Source organism: Mustela erminea, chromosome 1, assembly GCF_009829155.1.
Source record: "Mustela erminea isolate mMusErm1 chromosome 1, mMusErm1.Pri, whole genome shotgun sequence".
In the NCBI taxonomy this organism is placed as follows: Eukaryota; Metazoa; Chordata; class Mammalia; order Carnivora; family Mustelidae; genus Mustela; species Mustela erminea.
This window is the reverse complement of record NC_045614.1, coordinates 2291765-2317272: the sequence shown is the minus strand read 5'-3', so window position 1 is coordinate 2317272 and position 25508 is coordinate 2291765. Positions and strand designations below refer to the sequence as shown.

At 65.7% G+C, this 25508-nt stretch overlaps 2 protein-coding genes across 5 annotated transcripts; both read right to left on the bottom strand.

Annotated features, from left to right (window-relative positions):
* Window positions 1-254: 254 nt before the first annotated feature.
* Window positions 255-16243, bottom strand: NCLN (nicalin). 2 transcript variants are annotated; one of them, XM_032305825.1, is made up of 15 exons: window positions 15930-16243; window positions 11518-11708; window positions 10588-10732; window positions 9752-9846; window positions 7375-7455; window positions 5478-5581; window positions 5031-5119; window positions 4805-4944; window positions 4476-4654; window positions 3045-3132; window positions 2924-2962; window positions 2674-2837; window positions 1606-1659; window positions 1442-1520; window positions 255-1265 (listed from the first exon to the last, which is right to left on the bottom strand). In XM_032305825.1, the coding sequence occupies exons 1-15, from the start codon at window positions 16111-16113 to the stop codon at window positions 1206-1208; spliced, it is 1692 nt and encodes a 563-aa protein (XP_032161716.1). In that variant the 5' UTR covers window positions 16114-16243; the 3' UTR covers window positions 255-1205. The 2 variants fall into 2 exon arrangements, with proteins under 2 accessions (XP_032161716.1, XP_032161720.1); XM_032305829.1 differs by having other exon boundaries at window positions 2674-2834.
* A 2458-nt stretch (window positions 16244-18701) lies between these two features.
* On the bottom strand, window positions 18702-22402 carry S1PR4 (sphingosine-1-phosphate receptor 4). 3 transcript variants are annotated; one of them, XR_004277068.1, is made up of 3 exons: window positions 20572-22402; window positions 20272-20360; window positions 18702-19765 (listed from the first exon to the last, which is right to left on the bottom strand). XR_004277068.1 is itself a non-coding variant. In XM_032305845.1 (2 exons), the coding sequence occupies exon 1, from the start codon at window positions 21728-21730 to the stop codon at window positions 20573-20575; it is 1158 nt and encodes a 385-aa protein (XP_032161736.1). In that variant the 5' UTR covers window positions 21731-22402; the 3' UTR covers window positions 18702-19765; window position 20572. The 3 variants fall into 3 exon arrangements, 1 of the variants encoding a protein (XP_032161736.1); XM_032305845.1 differs by lacking the exon at window positions 20272-20360; XR_004277066.1 differs by having other exon boundaries at window positions 18748-19765; window positions 20272-22401.
* Between the last annotated feature and the right edge of the window lie 3106 nt (window positions 22403-25508).

The window sequence follows — 25508 nt, the reverse complement described above, 5'->3', positions numbered from 1 at the left end:
AGCTGGCTTCTGAGGGCTGGCTGGGGACGCACGGGGGGATCTAGTCCCCTGCTCCTCCACAGCCTCCGACAAGGCCTCCCTGGAGGCTCAGGCGGGGCCCAACCCCCTTCTCCCTCACCCTGAACCCCCGGGCACAGAACACCTAATTGATTATATTGCTAATGAATCCGTTCGCCTGGGTCTCCCTGAGATCAGTCTCAGCAGCGCTCGACGGCCCCTCCGCACCCCTTCCCTTCCAAGGAGCCTGACTTGTGGGGTTCACGCCTGGACCTTCCTCCCCAGGTCCCAGGCCCCGGGAAGGGCAGCCCTGTGGGGCCCGCAGCTGCACCTTCTCCGGCACAGGCTCTCCCTTGACCCCAAGCCTGGACACCCTCCTGGGGGCCCAGAACACACCCTCCTTTCTGTGAATGAGGCGGCGGAGGCCCAGCGAGCCCGAGGTAAGGGGCAGAGGGGGAGGGGCCTTCTCTCTCCTCCAGGGCCGCCTCCTGCCCCAGGGGCTCCGAAGGTACCCAGGTTCCTGGAGGACAGGCCCCAGCTCCCCGGGGCCCTGCGGGGCGGGGACAGCAGGCGGCGAGAAGCACACACGAAGGTGAACGGAGCGGGAGCCGGACCGGGAGGCCGCGGGTCTTCAGGGCACCAGCGTCCACTGGGGCTCAAGGGAGCCACGTTCCAAGGCCACACCCTGAGGCGGCTGCCCTCGGCCCAGGCCAGTGTGGCGGAACGCGATGCTTCCGAGGAAGGGGCCGGAACCTGGGGGTCCTTCTTCAGACAGGATGAGCACCCGCGTCACCAGAGCAGGGGCGGGGCGGGGGGGCGGGGGGGGGGGCCAGCGAAGGCGGCCCCTGCCCCGCAGCCTGCGGTTCCCGCTCAGCATCATGGCCAAGAGGAGGGACGTGGAGGGTGTGCGGGGGCGTCTCCTCGGCCATTCCGCGGCCAGCGAGCCCTGATCGGGGCAGCGGGGCCGGGAGCTCATCCGCATACTTGCCCCCAAGTCCAAGGCCGGGGCCCGGGCCCTCCAACAAAAGCTCCTCTGAGGGAGTTCGAGGACAAAAAAGAGAAAGAACCCCCAGGTCCTCAAGAGCAACACAGAAAAGCTCTGTAATTCAGGGCCTCGGCCGCGGAGCCCGGGGTGCAGCCCTGCCCTCCTGCCGGCCGGGAGCGGGGAGGGGCGGCAGGCAGGGGCTCGGCGCCGGCGAGGGGCCACGTCACTGCGTCTTGGCCTTCACGAGCAGTCTCTGAACTGTTTTGTACAGGAGGTCGAAGTGCTGGGGGCAGCGGGGAGGCTCCTGTGAGGCCGGGGCCCCGCCACCGCGAGGAAGGCCTGAGTGCCACCGGGGGGTCATCTGCTTCTAGGCAGGGTTAGGGCCGAGGACTTGCCTGGCCTGGTCGACCCCCGCAGGGGCCCCGCCTCCCACCTGAGCCTCTACTCAGCAGTGCTCACCTGGACCGCCGTGTAGGCCATCCCGAGGTAGGCGCCGATGCAGACGGCCAGGAGCAGGTCGAAGATGGCGGGCTTGACCCTGGGGGAAGCGGGGCACCAGAGAGTCGGGGGAGGGTCTGCCGCTGGACCACGCGCCCTGGGCCGTGACCGGGGGCACCACTCACCTGTAGGCGTTCATCACCTGCTTCAGCTGGTCATAGAAGACGAACTCGGGGTCCCTGTGGAGACAGCGCGCTCACCCGGCTGCCCCGCGGCCCGCCGCGGCCCCCAGATGTCCCACCAGCTCAGGAGTGGGAGGCCGCGCGTGTGCCCATCTGTGCGCACGCACGAGGCTACGCGGACCCTCCTGGGGCAAGGACTGGCCTCTACTCCCTGTTGTTTTTTTGGGGTGTCAAATGGTACTCGTTAAAAATGGAATAGGGGTTGCCGGGGTGGCTCAGTCAGTTGCGTGTCTGACTCTTGGTTTCTGCTCAGGTCACGATCTCAGGGTTGCGAGATCGACCCCTCCATCGGGCTTTGTGCTCAGTGTGGCGTCTGCTTGAGATTCTCTCTCCCTCTGCCTTGCCCCTCCCCCACCGTGTGCATGTACACTCTCCTCTCGAGACAAATAAAATCTTTTAAAAAAAGGACTAGTGTCATTGTGTGAGTCTAGTGGTCCACAGAACATTACTACCGAGGGGAGATGGTCGGCGTCTGGGTATTGAGAGACCCTGGCTCCACAGCTGGGGGTCCACTCTGAACCTCAGTTTCTTCTTCCGTCCGAGAGTCCGGACTCCCAGGCACACCACGAGTAGGGAGAAGGCAGAGGGCCAGCGAGGTGCCCCAAGCACTGTGGGCTATCTCCCACCTGTGCACACCTGCAGGTTCCCGCCCTACCACGAGGCCCTGCAGTGCTGGCTCGGCCCGTGGTGGGAGGGGCATAGGCCAGATGGGGGACCCGGGCACAGAAGGACCAGAGAGCGGGTGGTTTAGGGCTGCCCGATGAAACGCAGGACGTTGGTTATGTGCGGATTTCAGATGAAAGACAACTGGCTCCTGGCGTAAGTATATCCCAAATGCTACATGAGATATACTTACACTAAAACACACTCATTTCCGTGGAACTCCTGTTTAATTGGATCCCTGTACTTCCCATTTTACTCTTCGTCCTCTGCTTTCACCAGCTCGACCTTGCCCCTTGGGGGGCCGGCCGCGCGGCCACAGGGTGCTGGCCAGGGCAGCGGCGGACTCACCGCTTGTCGGCCTTGATGTGGTGCGGCTTGACCTCCTTCAGGTAGCGGCTCAGGTAGTGCTCGAGCGTGCTGAGGAACGTGCCGTCCTTGTCCACGAGCTGCGCGGCCCGCGGCTGGTTGGTGAGCCAGTCCATCACCGAGTCCAGCTGCTCCTGCTGGATCTGCTGCGGGGGGGGGCCGAGGTCACGGGAACCACCCCCCGCCGCCCCCGCCGCCCCTGCCGCCCCGCCCCGCCCGGCCCCGCCGTTACCATCTGCTCCGTGAAGACCGGCATGTCTGGGGGGGTCCCCTGTGGAGAGAGAAGGGGCGGCCCTGAGTCCGACCCATGGGCTGGGGGGCGCCGGAGCCGGGGGGCGCGGGGGGCGCCTCACCTTCTCCGTCAGGTTGTAGATGACGCGGGTCAGGGCCTCCGCGATGAGCCTGGTGTTGCGGGTCAGCGTCTTGGAGTCGACCCGGGACCTTAGCACAGGGGTGGGAAAAACGTGCGTGGGCATCTGGAACCCGCGGCCGCCAAGCTCACCGGCAGAGCACAGCCGTGTCTCCAACGACAACAGGAGACGGGCCGCGGCCTGCTGGGGGGGCGCCCGCCGCGTCTGCCGGAAGGACCGCGGCCCTGGGCCTGCTTCCTCGCTGCGGATGTGGGGTGCTGGGGGACCTCCATCCACTGTGGTCGCAGGCAGCGCTGAGATGATGCCAAGGGGCGAACGGCACTACCCACGCTCACCCCGACCCAGAACCCAGGAACGGGGCCTGATTTGGAAGCCAGGCGTCCGCGGACGTGGTGAGTGCCAGAGCACAGCTCCACATGGGACAGCAGATGTCCTCATGCGAAAGGTGGAGACCATCTGTGACCACGGGAGCAAAGACTGGGGGACCACAGGCCAGGGGACACCCAGTATAGCTGGCGACACGCAGACCCGGGAAAGGGGCTTGGGTGCAGAACAGAGCCGGCCACTGGTTGCTGCCGGGAGCACGTGAGGGGGGCTGGGCCGCCGGGGGGAGCCGGGGCAGCGCTCTCCTCGGCTCTCACTCCCTCCACCCTGGAGCGCCCTCCTCCGGCCCATGCCCCTCAGCTCCAGCATCACCTCCTCCAGGAAGCCTCCCTGATGCCCCAGGAACGGTCCACAGCCCTGCCCGCAGCTGCTCTCTCTCTGGGCCTCGCCTGGAGCCAGGCAGCGCCTCCTCCAGGCCCAGCTGCTCACCCCGCAGCAGACACATGCCAGCAGCTGGGCCAGGCCCAAGGGGGGCCAGAGAGTGCACATGGCCAGACCGGCCCAGACCCAGCCCCACGGCCACCATAAACCCTGGCCCTGCGGAGCGCTGACACACCACTGGGAGACACGGACGGGAAATGAAATCCTCCACTGGCACAAGCCAGAGGAGCCCGGCATCTTGACGAGAGCTAACCCGAGGAAGGAGAGGTGGGGAGGGCTCCGAGGAGGTGTGAGGAGACGGGGCACCTCTCCAGGCCTCCGCGTGGCCGTGCGAAGGCCCAGGGGCAGGAACCACAGCCTCTGAGCCACAGGGCAGACCGCAGTGCTTGGCATCTGAGGGTCACAGGTGGGGTCTGGATATCACGTGTGGGGGCCAGAAGACCCCAAACCTCTCCCATGTGCCCCCCTGTGCCTAGTAAGGGGGGGCTCAGTCACCCGCCGCCAGCTGCCCCGTCACTGGGCTCAGGCCCGCCGCCCTCCCCACCACCCACGTTCCGCGTCTGCTCCTTCCAGTGTCTGTCCACGCCGCGGCCCCGCAGAGATCCCCCGTGGTGGCAGACAGAGGGGAGGCCCTGGGGCCGCGCTCACCTCACGTCCATGATGCTGCTGCGCTGGCCGTCGCGGTGGCTCTCCAGGTGGGACAGGGTGAAGGCGGGCAGCCGGCGGATGGCGAAGCGCTCGTGCTCCCAGGCCAGGATGTCCTCCGCCAGGTTGATTTTCTTGTGCACCATGGAGAACCGGACCTCCGGGAACTGGTGGGCAGCCACCTGCGTGCGGGGGCGGTCAGGCTGGCGCTCAGCCCCGCGGTCCCGCCCCGGCTCGGCTCTCGGATGCTCACGGGGCCCTGATAGCCGGTAGCGTCCGAGCCCTGGACCCCACCGCGGCCCCGGGCCAAGCTGCGGCGGGAAGGCACCTACCGCCTCCAGCTCGCGCAGGAAGGCGTGCTGCAGCGTCCCCTCCCGCGGCGGCTTGGACACGTGCAGGTGCAGCCGGTCTCCGCGGCCCACGGTGTCCAGGCACAGCACGAAGGCCACGTTGTCCTGGAGCAGACTGGAGTCTGCAGGGCGGCAGCGATGGTCGGGACGGGCGGGGAGCAAGTACCCCGGCACCCCTTCCCCCCCAGCTCCCCCAGGGGCCGCTCACCTGTGTGGTCCAGGTTGTCCTCCAGCCACCGCTTCGTGCCCTGGTAGTTGAACTTGCCCCCTCCAGAAGCAAAGAAGAGAAGGTTGTACCTGGCGTGGGGGCAGCAGGGGGTCGGCGGTGAAGGAGAGGGACCAGGACCCCGGCGAGCAGGCGGTCCCCCCGCCGGTACTGAATCCCGACCAGCCCCCAGAGCAGGGTCTCCCCGTCCCAGCATGGTGGGGCCGCACCCCTGCCCCCCACTCCCTCGGAGCCAGGAGCACCCCCAGGGTGGCAACCACGAATGCCCCCAGACAGGACCCTGTGGGCCTGCAGGACAGGATCTGGGCAGGGCTCAGCTCCAGGCCCATGGGGGAGGTCCTGGGAGCAGACCGGACCCTGTTACTCCGGGGTGCGCGACCCCGACAGGCAGCAGCCCGCCCTCCCGGCAGCCCCTCCCGCCGGCCGTACGCCGCGTGCGTGCGCTTGTAGGTGTAGAGCCTGGAGAAGAGGCGGGCGAGCTCCAGCAGCACAGAGATGCCACTCCCGTTCGAGTCCGCACCATGTGACAGCCACTGCGGGAGACAAGGCCAGTGATGAGCCCCAGGTCCCGCCCGGCACCTCGTGGTCCCCATCGCGGCAGCCAGAGAGGGCCCGGACAGCCCCGCCTCGCCACCAGACGGCTCCCGGCACCCCGTGTCTGCAGGGCTGAGACCCAGGGCCCAGGCCCTTCCAGCTCTCCTGCTTGCTCCCCAGCACTCTGCCCCGGGGCCCTGGAGCCCAGCGGGGCTGCCTCCGTCTGGAGTCAGCACCTGCCCCAGGAGCGCAGCACGCCCATATCACCGCGAGGGGTTCGGAGCGGGTTCCCTCCACTGGGACAGACCCCAACCCATCCAGCTCCTACGATCCAAACGTGCCCAACCACGTGGTAAGGGGACTTTGCAACCCTCCCAAGGTCAGGGTCCACACGCCGACATATCACACATCGACGTATTAAAATTCAGGGTCGTGCACGGGGGGTCCAGACAGCAGGGCACACGGGTGTGAGTCCACGCATGACATGCCCTGACCAGGCTCCTCCAGGGACGGGAAGGGGACCGTGGATACGGTGTGACTTCTGATGGGGACAGGGCTTCGTGCAGGGGAGACGGAACCTTCGGGAAGTCAGTGACCATGGTTGCACAAATCTGAGTGTCCCACTAAACTACGCGGTTTAAAGGAACAATTTAGATGTTACAGGGCGCCTGGGTGGCTCGGTGGGTTAAGCCTCTGCCTTCGGCTCAGGTCATGATCTCAGGGTCCTGGGATCGAGCCCCGCATCGGGCTCTCTGCTCAGCGGGGAGCCTACTTCCCCCCCTCTCTCTGCCTGCCTCTCTGCCTGCTTGTGATCTCTGTCTGTCAAATAAATAAATAAAATCTTAAAAAAAAAAAAACCCTCTGTGGTAGGAGGTAGAGATTGGGACGAATCATCTCGAAGGGCTGCCAGTCGGGCGGACAGGAGAGGAGGACCAGGCTGAGCCTTCTGCGCGGACCGCTGAGGCCCTGGCCTCCCAGGCGGGGTAGCGCTTGGGACAGCCGCACTGTGGGTCCCCTGGTCAGGACCTCAGGCCGCTATTGGCCTGAGGGTGGTTTTCCTTCCGAAACAAGACCTCCCTGAGGAAGAGCGGACACCGTTCACGCTCTGGCGTGAGCCCTGACCTCGCCGTGGCGGGGCTCGGAGAGCATGCCCGGAGGAGGCGGGTTCGCGAGTCTGGCCCTCCGCAGCGTCTGGACCGGACTGCGGGCTCCGGCCAGCCTCGCTGCCAGGGGGCTTGGGTCCCTGGACCGTCTGTGCAGACGCGAGGTTCGGGCTGAGCACCCGCCCCTTCCCCACGTCCCCACGTCGGGCTGACGGGCCGCGAGACCGACCCTGCAGAGAACCTGGCACTGGGTCTCTGCCAGCCCCTGGAGACCATAACCACACACGCACGGTGCTGTCTCGTTTGGAGGGAACTAAGCGTGTCCGGTGGGACACCCCGAGGGAGAGCTCTGGGAGCTCCGGCCTGTGTCCCCCCCCCGTCCCCCTCCCACACCCAAGGTGAGCTCATTTTGCTTCCTGTCCTCTGTCCTCCGTCCGTACAAACAAGGGCCGTGGGGACGACCATCTGCTGGGCCCTGGGGTCCTCCCGGTACATCCCCGCACCTGGGCCTGGGGACGGACAGGGACACCTGGTCTCGATCCGCGGCCCGGCCTCCTATCTGCCGTGGGACTCTGGCCACGGGAGCTGCCGCAGATTAGCCTGTTTCTGCTTCAGGAGAACACCCGGCCCCAGGGCCCTCCGAGGTTCAGCCAGAGCAGCACGGGGAGCGCGAGCGCACGCATACGTACAGGGGCCACTCCGAAGGCATCGTAGTGGGCCACGATGACGATGGTCGGAAGGTCTTCTCCGCCCAGCCCAGTCAGCCGCCCCTGCGGAGACACAGTCTGTGAAGGGGCTGCCGGCCGGGGCCCCGGAGGCCAGAAGCAGCCCGGGCCACGCTCACAGGTAGGGCAGTGCTCCCGACTTTGCGGACTGTCATGGACAATACGTGAACGAATGGCTGTGCCCACGTGTCCATAAAACTTTACTTGCAGAAATGGTCTAGAGGACCATGGCCTGCTGCCCCACCCGGAGCCCAGCCCGTCCTTCAGGACGGAGCCCCAGGCCCCCGAGGGTGCTGGCAGGAGAGCTCTGCAGGTGAGGCCAGCTGCCAGGACGGGACGTGGCCACAGTCCAGGTCCCGGCGCCCACGGCCCAGCTGGAGTCTCTTCACACAGGGACTGGCCCTCGCTAAAGTCACGTGTGGGACAAGCGAAAACGACCCCCCGTCAGCAATGCCTCGGCCTCCACGCCTCCCCCCGTCTGAGAGCTATCGCGGGGCACAGAGAGGGGGTCCCACAGCACGGCCCAGGGGTCTGTGCCGGCGCACGGCTGAGGCCATCTTCCTGCCTCCCATCGGAGGGCGAGCTCTGCGAAGGCCTTGGCCGTGTCGGAGGGAAGGTGCGAGCTCTCCCCGCTGCCGCCGGAGACCGGGGGCCACATGCTGGCTGCGGATCCTAGCGCGAGACTGTGGACGCGCGAGACCGGGGCCACACCTCTGCCTCTAGGGGCTCGGGGCCCCTTTCCCAACAGATGGGCCAAGGCTAGGGCTGGCCGGGTGGCCAGACGTGGCCCGACGTGGCGCAGAGGAGCAGGGGCCAGCCCAGCACCCCCACCTGCGCACCAACAGCAGGGACGGCAGAGGGCTCAAGGAGGTGCAGGGGTTTCCAGAAGTAAACGCCAAGGCAGCCAGGCTGGCGGCTGACACAGACCCTCTCGTGGCGAGCAGGGTCCTCTGGAGCCAGGCCGGCTCCAGCTGCTACTGACTCCAGCCGACCAGGCCAGCTGCGGCTTGGCCCGACCCGACCTTCGGGAGCCTGACTACGAGGCCTCTGGTCCCTGGGGCCTTCCCTGCCCAGACCGCCACAGTCCCTCACACAGCGGGAAAAGAAGGATTCCTCCTAATTTAACTGACGGCATAGACGCTGCGGTGGCCTCCCCACATCCTGGATGGGCCCGTCCAGCTGCACCGACCTGCCCGCCCTCCTCCTGCACCCGGTCTGTGCAGGGCAGCCCAGGAAACCCTGGGCCGGGCACGGTCCTCACTGCTATAGGCCTGCAACCTGGACGTCCCCGAGGGCCCCTGCACATGCCAGATGGGGCCACTAGGGGACGGGGCTGCTAGCGGACGGCACCTACTGTCCTGCCAGAGCCCTTCTCCACTGTGTCTAAGTGCCCGTTTGCTGCCCTCAGACCTCCGCACCTGCCAGTGAGGCCTTCACGGAAGGAGGGGCACCTTGCCCGCTCCCGCCGCTGGCACACGGGGCAGCTCAGAAGGCGCTCACGGAGAGGCGGACTCAGTCCTGGACAGGGAGGCTGCGAGCCTGGGTCTGCCCAAGTCCCACCTGCGCCGACACTAGGTGGGAGCAGAGCAGCCGGCACCATCAGGCGTGAGCCACCGGGCCGGGGTCCTGCACACTCCCTGACGCGCGCTCGCGGAGGGTCCCTGTGCTCCAGAACCCTGGTTAGGCTCCAAGGACACGACAGAGGCCGCGATGTGCGGTCTCAGCGCCTCTGGCACTCGGGCTGACGGGAAAGAAACAGACGACACGCGGCTTCCCGACGCGTCAGGTGGGACCATCCCTCGAGAAAGTGAAGCCACAGCAGGTCCAGCGCAGGGCTCCGGCCCCAGGCGTATACAAAGGCCTTGCCTGGAGGGCTCCCACAGGGCAGGCCGCCCCCGCTCCAGACTCGGGCACACGGGCACGAGCAGGCTGGCGGGCTGCCACCGAGTACTCGTCCCTCGCCCCCTAGCCCTGCGCCTCCGTGGCCGGGGAGACCCCCTCACCGGTGTGCGGACATGACAGACGCGAGGACAGCTCGGAGCAGACACTGCCCACCCCACGGTGTTCTGCTCCTCGCCCTCCCCCGCCCAGGGAGCACCCCACCGCCGGGTGACGAGAAGGGGCAGCCCCCGTGCGAGGGAGACCTCTCTGCAAGGCACGGACCACCGGCGCAAAGGCCCCTGAGGCAGGACGAGGAGGCCTGATGTGCGGCGGGGCTGGTGGGAGACTGAGCCAACGTCCCGATCAGAGGTTCCCCCCGGGGGGAGGCGCGGGGGTCAACTCAGGGAGCCCGGTGCCCCCCTCCCCAGGTCTCCGTGTGGCAGGCAGGGCCGGCACTCACCTCCACACTGGTGATGAGCCAGTCACTCACGGCCTTGCTCTGCACCCCGCTAGTGACCATCTGGAAGCCGTTGGCCGTGGCGGTGTGGAGAAGCACTGAGGACAGGCGGGGGAGGTCAGCCCGCGCTGGGGCTTCCGGGGCCCGAGCCGGCCTCCCCGCGGCCCCCACGCCTCGGACGGTAGGGGTCCGGTCTAAGCCCGGCTGTATGCAGAACCGACCCCGTGACCTGGGGCACAACTTGAGACCGCGCCCGGGGAAGGGCCCGGCGTCCGGCGCCAGAGCTGCTGAGCCCACCGTGCAGCCCCAGGCCGGCCGGCAGGGGGGACTCCGAGCGCCGCCCTCCTGTGCCGCCCGCCGCTCTGGGGCGTTTCTTCGACTGCTTCTGCTAGCGCATTCCCCACAGCCACCCACCCCTGCGCCAAGCTCCTGGACGTCCCCGGTCCCCGGAGCAGAAGAAACCTGTGTCCTCCTCTCCCCGAGGACACGGCTGTCCCGACGGGCTCCAGCATGACGGGGTCGCCCTGTCCTCAGCAGGTAGAACAAACAAAACCCACCGGACGCCCACAGGTTCGACAAGCCAGAGGCCGGCGGGGACAGCCCTCCCTTCAAAGGAGCATTTCTCAAGCTGCTGTTCGCATGGAATCAGCAGCGGTGGGGGACTGGGGGCCGGGAACTGCACAGCCTTGGCTGCAGCCCTGAGACAGGGGCGTGGCAGGCCAGGGTCGGGCCCGCTGACCCGCATGGCTGGGTACCGCGCCACGTGCTCGCCGGGAGAGGGGACCCCAGAAGCGGCCTGGTGTGGCCACAGCCCGCCCGCTCCTGCAGCCCGGGCCTACCTTCGGCGGCGGAGGCAGAGCCCTGGGCGGCGGACGCGGCCTGCGTCTGCTCGTAGATGGACAGCAAGGCCTCGTCCTCCACAGCGAAGTAGACAGGAACCACAGTCTCCATGGCCAACATCTCCGGCTCGGTCTCCATGAATTGCTGTGGAAGAGATACCCGTTTAGGGGGCTCCGAGGCTGGGCAAGAGGCTGCCCAGGGGCCTGTCCCCAGGGTGCGGGCACACCTCCTCCGCAGATGGCCAACAGGGCCAGGATTGTGCTGGAAAACAGGACAGGAGGGACGGGTGAGGCAGCACGCCCACCGCCCTGGGCGGGACCCATTAGGGAACAAGCAGGTCGGGAGATTGGGCGAGGGCCCAGCCAGGTTGGGGTCAGATCTGGTGTCCCCGTGGGCTGCTCCCAGCCCCACCGCCTGTCACACCCGTCGCTGTGGGCAGATGACAGATGCCGGCACCCTGGTCTGATGGCAGGGACCCCCACCAGCGATGGGCACACGGTGCCCGGCACCGAACAGGACGTCGGTGAGCATGAAGGCCCCTCCACCACCCGCCACCTGCTCGTCGGCCACAGCGTCTTCATCCGAGCTGACTCTCGGGTCCTGTCAGGATACCCTCTGCCCCGGGCACTGTGGCCATCGGGCAGGTCACTCTGTGGGGTGTCCTGGGTGCTGGGGGAACTGAGCAGCGCCCCCAGCCCCACCCACTGGATGCCAGGAGCTCCCCAACCCCTGTGTGCACAGATGGGCACAGACACGGCCGGTGACCCTCGGGGACAGGATCCGTCTGGACGGGAGGGGGTGATGACTAGAGGCGAGCCGGCGCCATCCCGCCTCCTGAAGGGCAGAGGAGGTGCAGGGCCGCGCCCGGGGCCTCCACCCACCCCCAGCCCAGCGCCCTTCCTCCGGCCGCAGGTGGGGCGGACACTCACCCGGATGACGTCCTGCGGCACGGCGGCCATGGCCCGCGGCAGGATGATGACCACGGCGCCGGCCGACTGCCGCAGGGCCTTCTGGTACCGCCCATAGGAGAAGTCCAGCAGCCGCATGAGCACGCAGCGGCGGCTCAGCACGTCCGCGTCGATGGTGCGGGCCTCCGTGTTGAGCACCGCGTTCCGCGTGCCTGCGGGAGGGCAGGGAGGGCCTCCCTCAGTGGGGCACCGGGACCCCCAGCCGAAGACCACCACGTCCACCACGGCCAGCCCCTCACTGCCTAGCGGTGCAGGGTCCACTCCAACCCCGGTGAGTCGCGACCCCCTCCCCGGGCACTGTGGGGGTCCGGGCAGCATCCCCCACGTGCTTGGTCCCGCTGGCAGCTCTCCCTGGCGCGACTACCACAGATGTCCCCAGACGTCACCCCGGGTCCCCTGGGATAGTATCACCCCGGGCGGGAGCCCCTGCTCCACATTCCCACGGCTGAAGAAAGCTCCAGAAAATCAGGAAGAGAGCTCCAGCCCGAGTTCCTGGGGAACCGGACCCCGCCCCCACCCGAAGAGAAGTGGGGACTCAGAACCAGGGCGGTGCAGACTTTCTGAAGGCCAGCGGGGACCTCCCCCCCGACACAGGGCACCCCAGCGTGGACGTCAGACGCGCGACGGAGGAGCCGCGCCATCGATCGCTTCCCACCGGCGCTGGCACGTGGCTGACCCTCAGGGCCATCTGTCCCCGGTCGCTGCCGGGAAAGGGGGCCCAGCCAGCTCCCAGGGTCCCGGCGCTCAGCTGCCAGAAATCCCAGCTTTGACATCCAGTCACCCAAATGGAAAAGGTAAGCCACGACTCCAAATGCCTCAAAAGCTGCAGGCCGACCCGGGACGCACGAAACAAGCGAACCACGAGGCCCGTCGGGCGGACACGGCCCCCGCAGCCCGCCCCCCCGCCCCCTGCCATGGGGTCTGCAGTTTGGGATGCGGACAACAAGCCCTCAAAAGAAAGACGCAGAGAAGCGGTCCCGCTCCCTGAGAGGAGCTCCGGCCGGCGGTCCTGAAGGTCAAGGCTGTAGGGGGGAGGCATCGCCCATCCACACAGATGAGGACCTACACAAGGTCACCAGGGGCCCCCTCAGGTCCCCGCCTCTGCTTTCCAGGAAGGTGCCGGGCAGGCTGGAGCGTGGTGTGGGGTTGGGCAGGGGCAGGGGCAGGGGCAGGCCATCTCAGGAGCGGGGGAGCAAGGGTGGGCCACGGGTCCCAGGGCTAGAGGGGGTGGTCCCTGCCTCTCCCCTCCCAGCCCTCCAGGGGCCTCTTCTCTGAGGCCTCGGCCGTGAGAGCCCCGGAGGGCTGACCAGGGAGAGTGCAGCAGACCTTCAGGCCGTCCTTGAAGCTCCTGGAATGCCGGGAAGGCCGCTCCCCGGGCCCCACCTGCCCCGCCGCTCCCGGTCCCAGAGGCGCTCCCGATCAGTGGGGGGTGTGGACAGGGAGGGCCACCCGTAGGGCCTACGGTGCGCGTCCTCCGCCGGGTGCCCCTGCAGGGCCGGAGCGCCGCCTCTGCTGTCCAGAGGGAGGAAGCCAGGGAGAGGCAAGGGGGGGGCAGAGCTGGGTGGACGTGGGTCCCCTCAGGGCCGAGACCCTCTCGTGCTGCTGGGGAGCTGCAGCCCGCGCCCCGTCTGGACAGGAAGAGGCAGGCTGGGCAGACGCCACAGGGCAGGGCACCAGGCACCCGGACATTAGCCCCCTTCTCTCCACAGGACCAGACCTGAGCAGGGTGGCGCGCTGCTCCGCCGGGGACCACTTTGCTCTCACCCCACACGGGCTTGGTCTCAACGGCCTGAGACGCAGGCCAGCCAGTGCCATGTGCCAGCAAAGCTTTATTCACAACAACGGGGGGACGAGGCGGACACGGGTGCTGGGGGCCCCTGCGTTAGCCCAGGGGATCCGGTGAGACCTGGAGGAGCTGCCACTCTGCGCAGCGGGTGCTGGGGGCCCCTGCGTTAGCCCAGGGGATCCGGTGAGACCTTGAGGAGCTGCCACTCTGCGCAGCCCGGGCACCTGGGAGGGCCAGAGTCTGCCGGGCGGAGGCGGGAGCGCTGAGGTCACGCCCCACGGCCTTGCACCCGCGGATTACCCTCGGCCCCGCTCACCCCGCGGCACAGAGCACACCCTCTCCTTCCCAGCAGCCAGTCGGCCTGCATTTCTCAAGAGGAGTGAACAGGAAGTTAGGAAAGAAGAGAGACCCAGAGCAGGGGTTGCACCAGGGGGCGGGGAGCCTGCAGGCACCGAGAGGGGAGCCCGCAATCACGATGACCCAGCAGAGCTGCTCTCGGGGACAACGCCGTCCGGGAGAGGCCCGGGCTCCCCTGAGCCCTACCAGGGGCCCTGCCTCCAACCACCCACCTCCCCCATGGGCAACGGCACCCCCTGGGCTTCTCCCCAGGTGAACGTGCCTGCTGTGCCTGGCCGGGGGCCGGGAGGTGTGAGCTGCACGTGGAGAGCCGGGCCATCGGCAGCCCTTGGCTGGGGCAGGTGGGCCTCCGCCCCCAGAGCCCAAGGTCTTCACAGACGCAGCGTGCGAGACAGGCTGCCCCGGGGCTTCTCGCTCGGAGCAAGGGACCGGGGCGCGCAGGCGAACATGTCAAGTCACAGAAAGGAATGGGAGGGCACCCCAGGGTTGGGAACAACGGACCCAGGGAAGGGAGGACAAGGAAGAGAAAGCAGCACGGAAACCAGCTCGGATCCCGAGAAATGGGTTATCTCAAGTCCCGGGACCTGGGCCTTGGGGAGGGAGATTCCTCTGGGAAACCCACAAAGGTCTAGACCAGGACGGCAGCCACCGGCCACACCGGGCGACTTCAGCTTGTCGCAGCCACCCAGCACTCGAAACTCCCCCCATCCCGCCTTGCCTGAGCCACAGCTCAAGCGCCCAGGGCCCCCTGCGGCTGCCAGCTCCCACATTAGCACACATCCACCACCCCAGAAAGTTCCACCAGACGCCGCCGGTAAAGACCCTCACCCAGGAGAACGGGAAACACCCCGTGAAAACGGGCCCACGACATCAGGGGCTCCTGGTCCTCCCTCCCACCCCTCCAGAGCCTGCGTCCTCAGGTTCAAGGGCATCACTCACCCACAGTTGGGCGCTGTGGCCACGCAGGGCCGGGTGGGTCACTGTGGGGGGCGTCCTGGGCGCTGCGGCATCCCCGGCTCCCACCCACTCAACGCCAGGACCCACCCCCCGACTTGTGACAACCACGAAGTCGTCACCCGATGACCGACCACGGGGTTGACAACCACGCTCTCAACAGCCACGGCCTTTGGGGTGAGGAGCGATGTGAGGGGCGGTCTGGACCTGCCTCCAGGGACGGGGGCTCCCCAAGGACTTGGCTGGGGGTCCACAGGGCTCAGGCTGAGCGTGAGAAGTTCTAACAGGAGGGCGCCGTCCGAGAGCAGATGGGCTCGGAGCGGAGACCGGGGACCGGGGAGGGGGCTCCCTTCTCGCAGGGACCTGAGGCCGCAAGCTGGAAAAGCCGGAGGCCGGCAGGTCCGCCAACACCAGATACAGCTACGGGCGTTCAGAATCCAGGCGCAGGGGCTGGGATCAGGACCTCGACGGCAGACGGGACTGGAGGGGACATCTGTGCTGGATCCAGGCCCGGGGTGGGGGTGGGCTGAGGGAGAGGACAGAAGGGCCAGAGACGATCCAGGACTCCCGGGGAGAGGGAGCACGGGGGGACCCGGAGGCCGAGACCAGGGGGTGGGTGTGCACCGAAGGAAAGGTCCACACGCAGGGTCCGAGGACCCCCAAGAGCCCACAGGCACGGGGACTAAAATGGGCCACGGGTGCCTGGCTTGTGAGCTGGGCCCGGAGGGCAGGGAGCCTGGAAAGGTGGGCCTCGGCGGCACCAGGCCCGGTGAGCGATCAGAGCTCTGAGCCCCCGGCCGCGGAACACCGGCACTGAACAGAACGGCCCGGGGTGCCCCAGGGGGCCGAGGACGGTCAGGGCTGGCGGGACCTGCCCACCGGCTGCCTCCGCCTGGCAGGAGCTAAGCGAGGAGGCTTGCTTCCAGCCGGGCTCGCCGAGGGGGAGCTCGGGGCTCGGGGGCACGACCCGGCGAGGACGGACCCCGGTGGCGCGCGGGAAGGGGGCCTGGGCAGTGCGCCTCTGGCCCGGCTGCGCATCGGACAGAGGGGACGAGGCCCGGAGCAGAGCGGGAGCGTGGCCTGGGGGTCGGAGCGCGGGGATCCGGGGCGCGCTGCCCTGTCCGGCGCGGGGGCTGCGGGTCAGCGCCGGGGGCGCCGAGAGCCGGGCGCGTGGCGGGGCGCAGGCACGCAGGTGAGCCGGCGGGGCGCGGCGGGGCTGCAGCCGGGCCGGCGGGCGCGGCGCGTCCCGGGGCCCGCGGGGGCCGGCCGCACGCACCGTAGGGCTGGCCCTGCAGGTCGTACTGCTGCATGCGGTAGACGGTGAACTCGTGCGCCGCGTCGGCCGCGGGCAGCGGCGGCGCCACGAGCAGCAGCACGGCGGGCAGGAAGACGATGAAGCCGAGCGGCAGGCACGACGCCTTCAGCATGTTCTCCAGCACCTCGCCCGCTTCTTCCAGCATCCTGGCCGGCGGCGGGGCCGCGCGGGGCGGCGGCGGGCACGGGACGGCGGCGGCGGCGGCGGCGGCGGCGGCTCCCGCGGACTCACCTCAGCATGGGTAGCCGCCGGGGTCCTGCGGGCGCCGCGCCGGGCAGCCCGCGCCTGCTCCGGGGTCCTGCGGGCACCGCCACGGGCAGCCCCGCCCGCCGCGCTGCCACCCGGGAGTCGTAGTCCTCCGGGCGCGCGCGGTGCCTCCTGGGAGTGGTAGGCCCGCTGGGTTCCTTCCCTGTGGAGGACGCGGTGAAGGACCGTATGGCTTAAACCTGAGGATGAAGTTTCACGTAACACGCGAGTCAGAAAAATACGGAGACTTTAAGGCAACTATTTGGAGTGGGACTTTCTCAAAAGCTGTCTTTGTGGCGGGGGAGGGGTGGTGGTGCGCGAGAGGTGGAGGCAGGACGTAACCTGGCGACCCGGAAGGAAGTTGGAATGAGAGCCGAGTGGGGCCAGCCTGGGGCGCGCAGTCTCCTGGGAATTGTAGTCCGCGGACGCGGCGCAGGGGCTCCTGGGAGCTGTAGTCTTCCTGGCCGAAGTCAGAAATCCCTTAAAACTCCCAAGGAACGTAGATGCTGAACTCCACGAGGGCAAAGACTTTTGTCGGCTTCCTGCGTTCGTGTACCCCCAGAACCCAGTCGAGGCCTGGCACGCAGTGAGTGGGTTGTAGCGTTTTTGGAAGAATGAATGAAAGAAGAATAAAGAAATCATGATAGACGTTTCCTAAAGGGATGGCGCGGTGGGTTATGGGACTTGTAGTCTGGCGCGTGGCGTTGGGGAAGGGGTTGGTGATCGATCGGCTTCCTCCTACCCGTGTATACCTAAGGCTCACTCGCATTTGGGGCGTAGGCATAGGAGGAAATAAATTTCGCTGCTCATCAGAAATGCACATTTAACTGGGGGTCCCAAACTTCTATTTTCGAATCTGGCAACCCGAGAACCCGCTGTGTTCTGCCCAGGGGTCGGAAGGAGCGTCAGTAACGCACCCCCTCCTCCCGATGGGAAGACTGAGGCCAGGGCGTGCAGAACGCGAAAACCCCGGTGAGCTGACGTCCAGCCTCCAATACGGCCGCCTCCCTTCTGTCCCGGTGCGAGGTGGCGCTGACTCGCAGCATTTTGGATTCAGGTCCCTGTGCCTCCCCCCTCCCCGGCTGTGTGACCTTGGGCAGATGGCTGCACCTCTCAGAGCTCCGTTTCCCGGCTGGTGCATAGGATGACAAATAATCCCACACCCTCCGTAACCCCTTACTGAAATGACCTCTGGCTGCTTGTCACCCCCAGCAGAGTGCGACCTTTGTGGGAGCAGGTAGCAAGCTGCGGACAGGCACAACCGCTGCACGGAGGAGAGCCTGGCAGACGGTGGTTCAGTGAATGAGCGAGCCCACCCCTCCGAGTCCTGTCTCGCCCAGGGAGCTCCTGGGCCCGGGGGAGTCGGGGTGGCCTGGCCAGCCGGGGAGGTGGGGGGTGGGGGGAGGACCAGAACTCATTCTGGCCCGTGTTCTCTTCACACCTGTTCCTTCTGCCCGCGCACTGGTTCTTCCAGGCCGGGCTATGAGCGCACAAGGGCTGCACACGCTCACCCGGAGACAGCCCGAGAAAGGAGCCTGATCTGGCTCAGCTCACAGGGTGCGGGCCCTAGAGCTGCGCGTGCTTCCTCCTCCCCGGAGTCCAAGTTCTTCTGTCTGGAGAGCGGAGAGATTCAACGAATCCCTAACCGGCAGGGATGAAGAAGTCACCAGCCTGCCGTGGCCACCTTGAAGCCCAGCGCTGCCCCTTCCTTGCTGTGTGACCTTGGGTCAGTTACCTAATCTCCCTGGTCCTCAGTCTCTCCATCTGTAAAATGGAGTTAATGGCGGTATGTTCCTCCTAGCGGATTACAGAGGAGGAAACGAGTTAACACCGAAGCGATGGGAGCCGTCCCACCAGCAGGAGTCAGGATTCTGGGGACAGTTGTGCTGCTGTCAGGGAGGGGGCAGGGGAGTGTTGAAAGGAGAGGAAGAGGTTTCCAAGGCTTGGAGGGAGGCATGCTGTGGGGTCCAGTGCTCCCAGAGCTCTGGCCGCAGTCCTGACCCAGAAACTGCCACGGTGTCCATCCTCGTGGAGCATCTAGTCCAGGGGAAGAGGGGGAGGAGTGGCCGGAAGTGAGCACGGCGGCCATCAGTGCGGGATGCGCAGGCAGCTGTGCGAGCCGAGGAGAAACCTCAGGAGGAGAAGATCAGGGAAGACTTCCTGGAGGAGGTGATGCCAAAGCCCAGACCCGAAGGAAGGGCGGGGGGCAGGCAAGTTAGGACTGAGGGTGGGGACATGCCAGGCAAGGGCGCTATGGTGGGGACAAGAAAGCACGTGCAAAGGCCCCCAGCTGGGCAGGCCCCGCGAATGGTTCAGCTCACTCAGAAGAGAGCCTGTGGGGGGGGGGGGCAGCCGGGCCCGTGCACACAGGCCCAGAGCACAGGCTGAGCGCTTCAGGGTGGCCCAGGCTCTACTGACCCCCGATTCCACCGAGTCCCTGCCCTGCCTGGCGCTGTCACGGATAAACATGATGACAGGAATCAGGAAAACATAAAAATATCCCAATTTATTGTGTACCTGGACACGTGCTTGGAGCTTTATCCAAACTTCTCGGATGAGGGACATGTCCCGCGTCTACACTAGCCGAGACAGTGGTCGCAAGCCCCAGGTCACTAAACATTATGGGCCGGACCGTGTCCCCTCAGAGTTCGCATGTTGAAATCCTCCACGTGGGACGGGGTTTGGAGGCAGGGTCTTTACGAGGTGATCAAGCTAAAAAGGGGTTCCTTAGGGTAGGCCTGGCATCCCTCTAGAATGGTGGCATTCGGGCACAGATAACCAGGGAGGGTGCCACATGAAGGCATGAAGGCGGCAATTGGGATGTCACTTCCCGGGGCTACAAGCCTCCGAGGACGCCCGCAGAATCCAGGAGAATGGGGGGCACAGGCTCTACCTCGGAGCTTCAGGTGCACCAGCCCCGCGGGCACCTCGGTTTCAGACGTCCAGCCTCCAGGACCGTGAGAGGACCCTTTTCTGTCCCAGCCACCTGTTCTGTGGCTCTGAGATGTGGCACCTCCAGCTGACCAATGCACCAAGAAGGTGAGTGTTTTGTATTTCATTTCATTTTCCAGCGTCGTGAGCAGCCACACGTGGCTGGTGGCTGCGGGACCGGCCAGCATGGCGAGCAGCTCCGGGCCGCCGCGTCTCTCATCACGCAGAGAAGCCCAGGCTCAGAGAAGAGTGGCTCTGTGCCTAAAGTGGCGGGCCAGGTGCTGCCCCCTGAGCCCGGGCAAGACTTACAGGCACTGGCTTGCCTGGAAGGAGCGGGAGCGAGCTTTCCAGCAGGAGAGGCGGCTGTGCGCGCAGGGCACATCCCTGTGCCGTCCGGTATGGTCACCACGAGTGCCATGGGCCATTTAAGCGTGACCAAAACTCAAAGTTCACCTCGACAGTCGCACCGGCCACTTGTCAAGCACACCGCGGCCTCCGGGGCTCCCGAGGGGGACAGCCTCTACCATCGTCAGAAGTGGGTCAGACATGTAGGACGCCATGTGCCCCGGCGAGCGCTGAGTGTGTGCCCACAGCCTCGGGCTACGGGGTCCATCCCCGATCTGCCCATTTCACAGGAGGGGAGATCGAGGCAGTTAGTGCTAAAGGGAACAGGAGAGGAGCGGCAAGATCCCCTGAGGCCAGGGGGCCAGGCGGCTGCGACTCTGTCACCCCCAGATGGGGCCCCTGATAGGGCAGAGGCCAGAGATGGGGAAGAGGCCGCAGGGGCCCCAGATGAGCAGAGGGGGAGGGGGAGGGGAAGGGGAAGTGGCGAGAGGGGCGGGGACCCACCTGGCAGCCCCCAGCCGCTCTCACACACGTGCGCACACACAGCCGCACCCCACTCTGTGCCCACCTCCCTCCTTCTCTCTCTCTCTCTCTCTCTCTGTCTCTCTTGCACACACACTCACCCACACCCTGCCGCTGCCCCGCACAACCACACCCCCAATCCCCACCGACCCACAGCCCCCCGCCAGGGTCCCCGTGCTTGCACGTGTCCAGCCGACCCACCGCCCCACGCTGTCGCCCCTGAAGCCCACAGGTGAATAAGAAGGAAGCTGGGACAAACCGTTTTTGAACTTCCGTGTTGCCAGGCTGTCCAGCCCCACCGCCCCCAAGGCTGGGCAGGGACTGAGACTCCCCAGAATCACAAGGGAGCTGGGGTAGGGGGAGGGGGCCTTCATCGCAAACCCACTCACGCCCACTCCAGACCCCTCCCCGTTCCCTCGAGCAGCCGCCTCCTCCAGGGAGACCTCCAGGGAGACCTCCGTGGGCCCAGGCGCTGTGAGGGGGACCGTGGAGCCTCGGGACCCACCGCCAGCTGGGGGCCCTTTGTCCTGCCTCCCCCGGGGAGCCCCCCACGCTCCACCTCAGACGCTCCGCACGCTGGAGATGCTGGTCAGGGGCTCTCGCATCCGGAAGCTGAGCGACCGCGAGCCCCGAAAGCTGTCGCGGGGCCTGAGCGAGCTGTCCGTGGTGGAGGCTGCGGAGTGGGCCTCGCCCACCTGGGCCAGGCAGTCCTGGGGCCCGCGCAGGCCCAGCCGGAGGCAGCCGCAGCAGAGGAAGGCCAGCACGGCCTGGCACACCTCCCTGCTGCGGAAGGAGTAGATGACCGGGTTCACGGCCGAGTTGAGCACGGCCAGCGCCAGGATCCAGTCCATGCCGCGCAGGTACTGCTGCGCCCAGTCGGTGGAGCTGAACACGTCGGCCAGCAGCAGGCCGAAGAGCGGGCCCCAGCACAGCACGAAGGCCACCAGGATCATGAGCACCGTCTTGAGCAGCCGGCGGGCCTTGCGGCGGGCCGGCGAGCGCGGCGCCTTCTGGCCGTTGGCGCGCACCACGCGGAAGATGGCCCCGTAGAGCGCGGTGACGGCCGCCAGGATGCAGGCGAAGACGCCCACGCAGAAGAGGATGTAGGCCTTGGAGTAGAGCGGCAGGAGGCTGGAGCAGCGCGCGAAGGCGCACACGCAGTTCCAGCCCAGCAGCGGCAGCAGCCCCAGCAGGCCGGCCAGCAGCCAGCACAGCCCGATGAGGCCGTACACGCGGCCGCGCTTGCTGGCCCCGCGCTCGGCCACCGGCCGCACCATGGTGGCGAAGCGCTCGGCCGCCGTGAACAGGAGGCTGAAGGTGGACGCGGCCAGCGCCGTGAAGAGCAGCCCCTCGCGCAGGAACCAGTGCGCCGGGCGCAGGTGGAAGGTGCGCGCGCCCGACAGCAGCACGTTGGCCAGGTAGGCGACGCCGGCGAGCAGGTCACTGAGCGTGATGTTGACCAGGCAGTAGTAGACCCAGCGCCGCGAGCGCATGTGCGTCGCGATGGCCACCAGCACCACGAGGTTCTCCAGCACCACCAGGCAGCTCACGGCTACGAAGACCCCCCGCAGGACCCCCAGGCTCGCCTCCTCCGGGCCCCCCCGCCCGGCCAGTCGGCCCGAGTGGTTGTAGTGCAGGACGATGAGCCGGCTGTGCCCGCTGGCCGCCAGCTGCTGGCAGGACTCGGGGGCCCCTGGCGGGGACCCCGTGCTGTTCATGGCGGTCCCCTGGGGCAGACTGAGGCCCCCGGGGTGGCTGGGGCCCGGGGCAGGGTGGAGCCGCCCGCCACCGCCCGCTGCCTGCCCGGCCTTGGTTTCCTGTTGTTTCGAATTTCCTGTTATGTTCAAGGTACCCCCCAGGCTGGGGTGAGGCCGTGGACAGGGAGGGGCATCCCAACGGTCGGTGGCTCCCACCCGGGCTCCACCCGGCTCCCACCAAGGAACCGTGTCTCTGCCTCCTTGTGGTCCTAGAAAGCCCAGGGAGGGGTGGGGGCACCAGTGGGGATGGGAAATGGATCGCCCCTCCCCGGGGCGCTCGCCACCGTTCCCTGGGCTGGGCAGCTCCCTCGCCCCCACAAGCCACCCTCTCCAGGCCCCAGCTGCTCTCCTGGACGGCTCCAAGCCTGCCTGGCACACAGTAGGTGCTTAATAAGTGTGTTAAGTGACGGCACACACGTGAGCACCCCCAGATACCTCATTGGAAGCACAGGTGCCTCCCGTTTCATTCCCAGGACGGACCAGCTGCGTGTCTGTGCGCAGAAGAGGAGGCTGAGGCCTGGAGACTTGGCACCAGCGGTCTCCAGCGGGAGGCAAACACCTGCACAGGGACCCACGTAGGTCTCGGCCGGGACCCTCTTTACTGGGGTGGCCTGCCCTGCCTCCGAGCTGGTTCTGCTAGAGCAGAGCTGCTGTGGACACCCCCGCCCCACATAGTCCCCTGCCGGCCCCCCCCTCAAGACAACCCCTCACCTCTGGAGGGGGAGGGGCTCATAGAAAAAATGGGAACTCACTCCCCCTATGCCTATCTGGGGATGCTGAGGACTGGAGCTGGGGGGCGGGGTGCCTGGTGGGGGAGGGGTGAGAGTAGAGCCCATGCTCCGGAGTCTGTGTGGGGGAGGCACAGGGGTCCCAAGAGGGGCTCCAGGATCCCCATCAGGGGCAGGGCCGTCAGGGGACTGGGGCTGAGGGCAGCCCAGCTGCCTGTGGCCGCCAAGCAGCGGCCCTCCCTTTGCTCACTGGTCAGCCCTGGGAACAGCACAGTTACAGGGAACCACCGACACAGGTGCTGCCTGGCGGAAGCCATCGAGTCTTGTTACTGGAGGTGACCAGGCAGAAGCAGGGACCTGAAGACGAGGCTGTGCGGACAAGGGCTACCCAGGCAGTGGGGCTGTGAGGCTGCGGCAGGGGGACAAGCAGCCACGTCTCTCTCAGGTACCACCCGGCAGGGCTGAGAACTGTGCCTTGGTCTCAACTTCACAAGGAACCACCCAAGTCAGAGCATTCGAAGAGGGACACAGTGTGTTCTGAGGCTGAGCCTGGACCCTGAAATGGTACCTGATCCCAGACTGAGCCCTGATCCCTGACTGAACCCTGATCCCAGACTGAGCCCTGATCCCTGACTGAGCCCTAATCCCTGACTGAGCCCTGATCCCAGACTGAGCCCTGATCCCTGACTGAACCTTGATCCCAGACTGAGCCCTGATCCCAGACTGACCCCTGATCCCAGACTGAGCCCTGATCACTGACTGAGCCCTGAGCCCAGGCTGAGCTCTGATCCTAGACTGAGCCCTGATTCCTGGCTGAACCTTGACCTTGGCTGAGTGTGTGACTATAGACCAGCCACAACTCTGACCCCTGACCCTGACTGAGACCTGGCCCTGGACTGACCCCTGAGCCCAGGCTGAGCCCCGGTTCTAACTGAGCCTCAACCCCCACTCCAGCTGCATCCCTGACTCTAGGCTCAGAGCAAATTCAGGACTAAAGTAAATGTAATGAGAGAACAGAGTGTGACTAGCAAGGCCAAGTCATCCAGCAATGATGCCACGAGTTACCTGCTGCCTGGCTGAAGGCCCTGTGCGCATTTTACTTTATTTAATCTCACGATTACCATACGCTACAGAAGAGAAATGCCCCCTCTAGAAGCCTGCCCCGGGACAGCTCTGACCATGCATAAGTACGCCTCCAAAAGGTTAGTCGTTGTTGTTTGTAAATGCAAAATATCAGAAGCAGCCCGAGCGTCCACACACAGGGGAAGACACCGACCAGCCACGCGCGCCACAGCGTGGACTACCACACAGCCACGAAAAAGAGTGGATCGGATCCCCCTCCACGTCGTATTGTTAAGTGGGGAAAAATACGAAAAGGTATATGGGATAAGCTGCCTTCTGTGAAACAAACAAGGGGGAAAGAAACATATACACGGCTGCTTGTTTTCTCGAGAGAAACCCGGGAAAGATAAACCGGGACGCAACGAGCTCGGTTCCCTCTGGGGGTGGTGGGTGGAGCGGAGAGGGGATGACAGCCTCCGGACACTCCTGCTCGCCGGATTTTCACACTCTGTGTCTGCTCTCTGTATTCTACAATAAAATTAAATCCACAAGGTGCGGGGAGGAAAGCTCGAGAATGGGTCATAAACCGAAAACAGAGGAACCGAACTGTGCTTCAGATGAAAACCACGACCACACAGGAATAGAGGAGAAGGAGCCCATGCGCCTTTGGACACGCGCTTGTTCTAAAGACAAAAGGAACTACAGAAAAAGAAATATGAACTTTGTGTTGTCGGTTTGTTTTCAGGAGGAGTAGAGGTGTAGTGATTCTGAAACTCTCGTGTGTATTATGGGACGAGCAAAATAGCAAGTGTACGGATCTTACTAAGAACCGGGTCCATTGGCGGCGCCTGGGTGGCTCAGTGGGTTAAAGCCTCTGCCTTCTGCTAGGGTCATGATCCCAGGGTTCTGGAATCAAGCCCCGCATGGGGGGGGGGGGTCTCTGCTCAGCAGGGAGCCTGCTTCCCCCTCTCTCTCTGCCTGTCTCTCTGCCTACTTGTGATCTCTGTCAAATAAATAAATAAAATCTTTAAAAAAAATATCTGGGTCCGGGACGCCTGGGTGGCTCAGTTGGTTAAGCAGCTGCCTTCGGCTCAGGTCATGATCCCGGCGTTCTGGGATCGAGTCCCACATCGGGCTCCTTGCTCGGCAGGGAGCCTGCTTCTCCCTCTGCCTCTAGCCTGCCACTCTGTCTGCCTGTGCTTGCGCTCTGTATCTCTCTCTCTAACAAATAAATAAAATCTTAAAAAAAAAAAAAAATCTGGGTCCACGCTGGGCAGGAAACATGATGTAAATACGGAATGGGAGCGAGCGCACATCACTCGACCCCATGGAAAGTATCATCAGCGTGGGCCCATGATTGAAACAAAAATCTGTTGCATCACTCTATCTGCTGAGACAAGCCAGGAACAACAGGCATAGCTCTCCTGCACCCAGATCTCAGGTTCTAAACACCACCTTTGGGGCTCCTGGGAGAAATGGATGATTCCAGGACTGGGGCAGGTAGGGGGCCTGATGGGCCTGGAACATCTTGGTGTGCCAGAGAGTCAGGAAGTGCCCTGAGATGGACAGGGACTGGTCAGAGACACAGGAGCCAGCCTGGCGGGGCAGCTGCTGGCTAAGCCTGGAGCCCTGTGGGCATCAATACTGAGTGACCGTAACTTTGGAGAGACGGGAAGTGGCGGTTGTGCGCTGCAGGGGGGCAGGGGGGAATCATCGGTGTTTGATGGGGACAGAGGTCAGGTTTACAAGATGAAAACAGCCCTGGAGGGGGGCGGGAGGGGGATGGTGTATGACATTATGGACGTGTTTACTGCCACTGACTGAAAATGCTTAAAATGGTGCATTTTATGTAAAGCGCATTTTACCACAATAAAACAAATTAGGGGGCAAAAAAAAGAATATTCTTTCTGTATGACCCAGCAATTGCACTCCGAGGCAACCCCCAATAA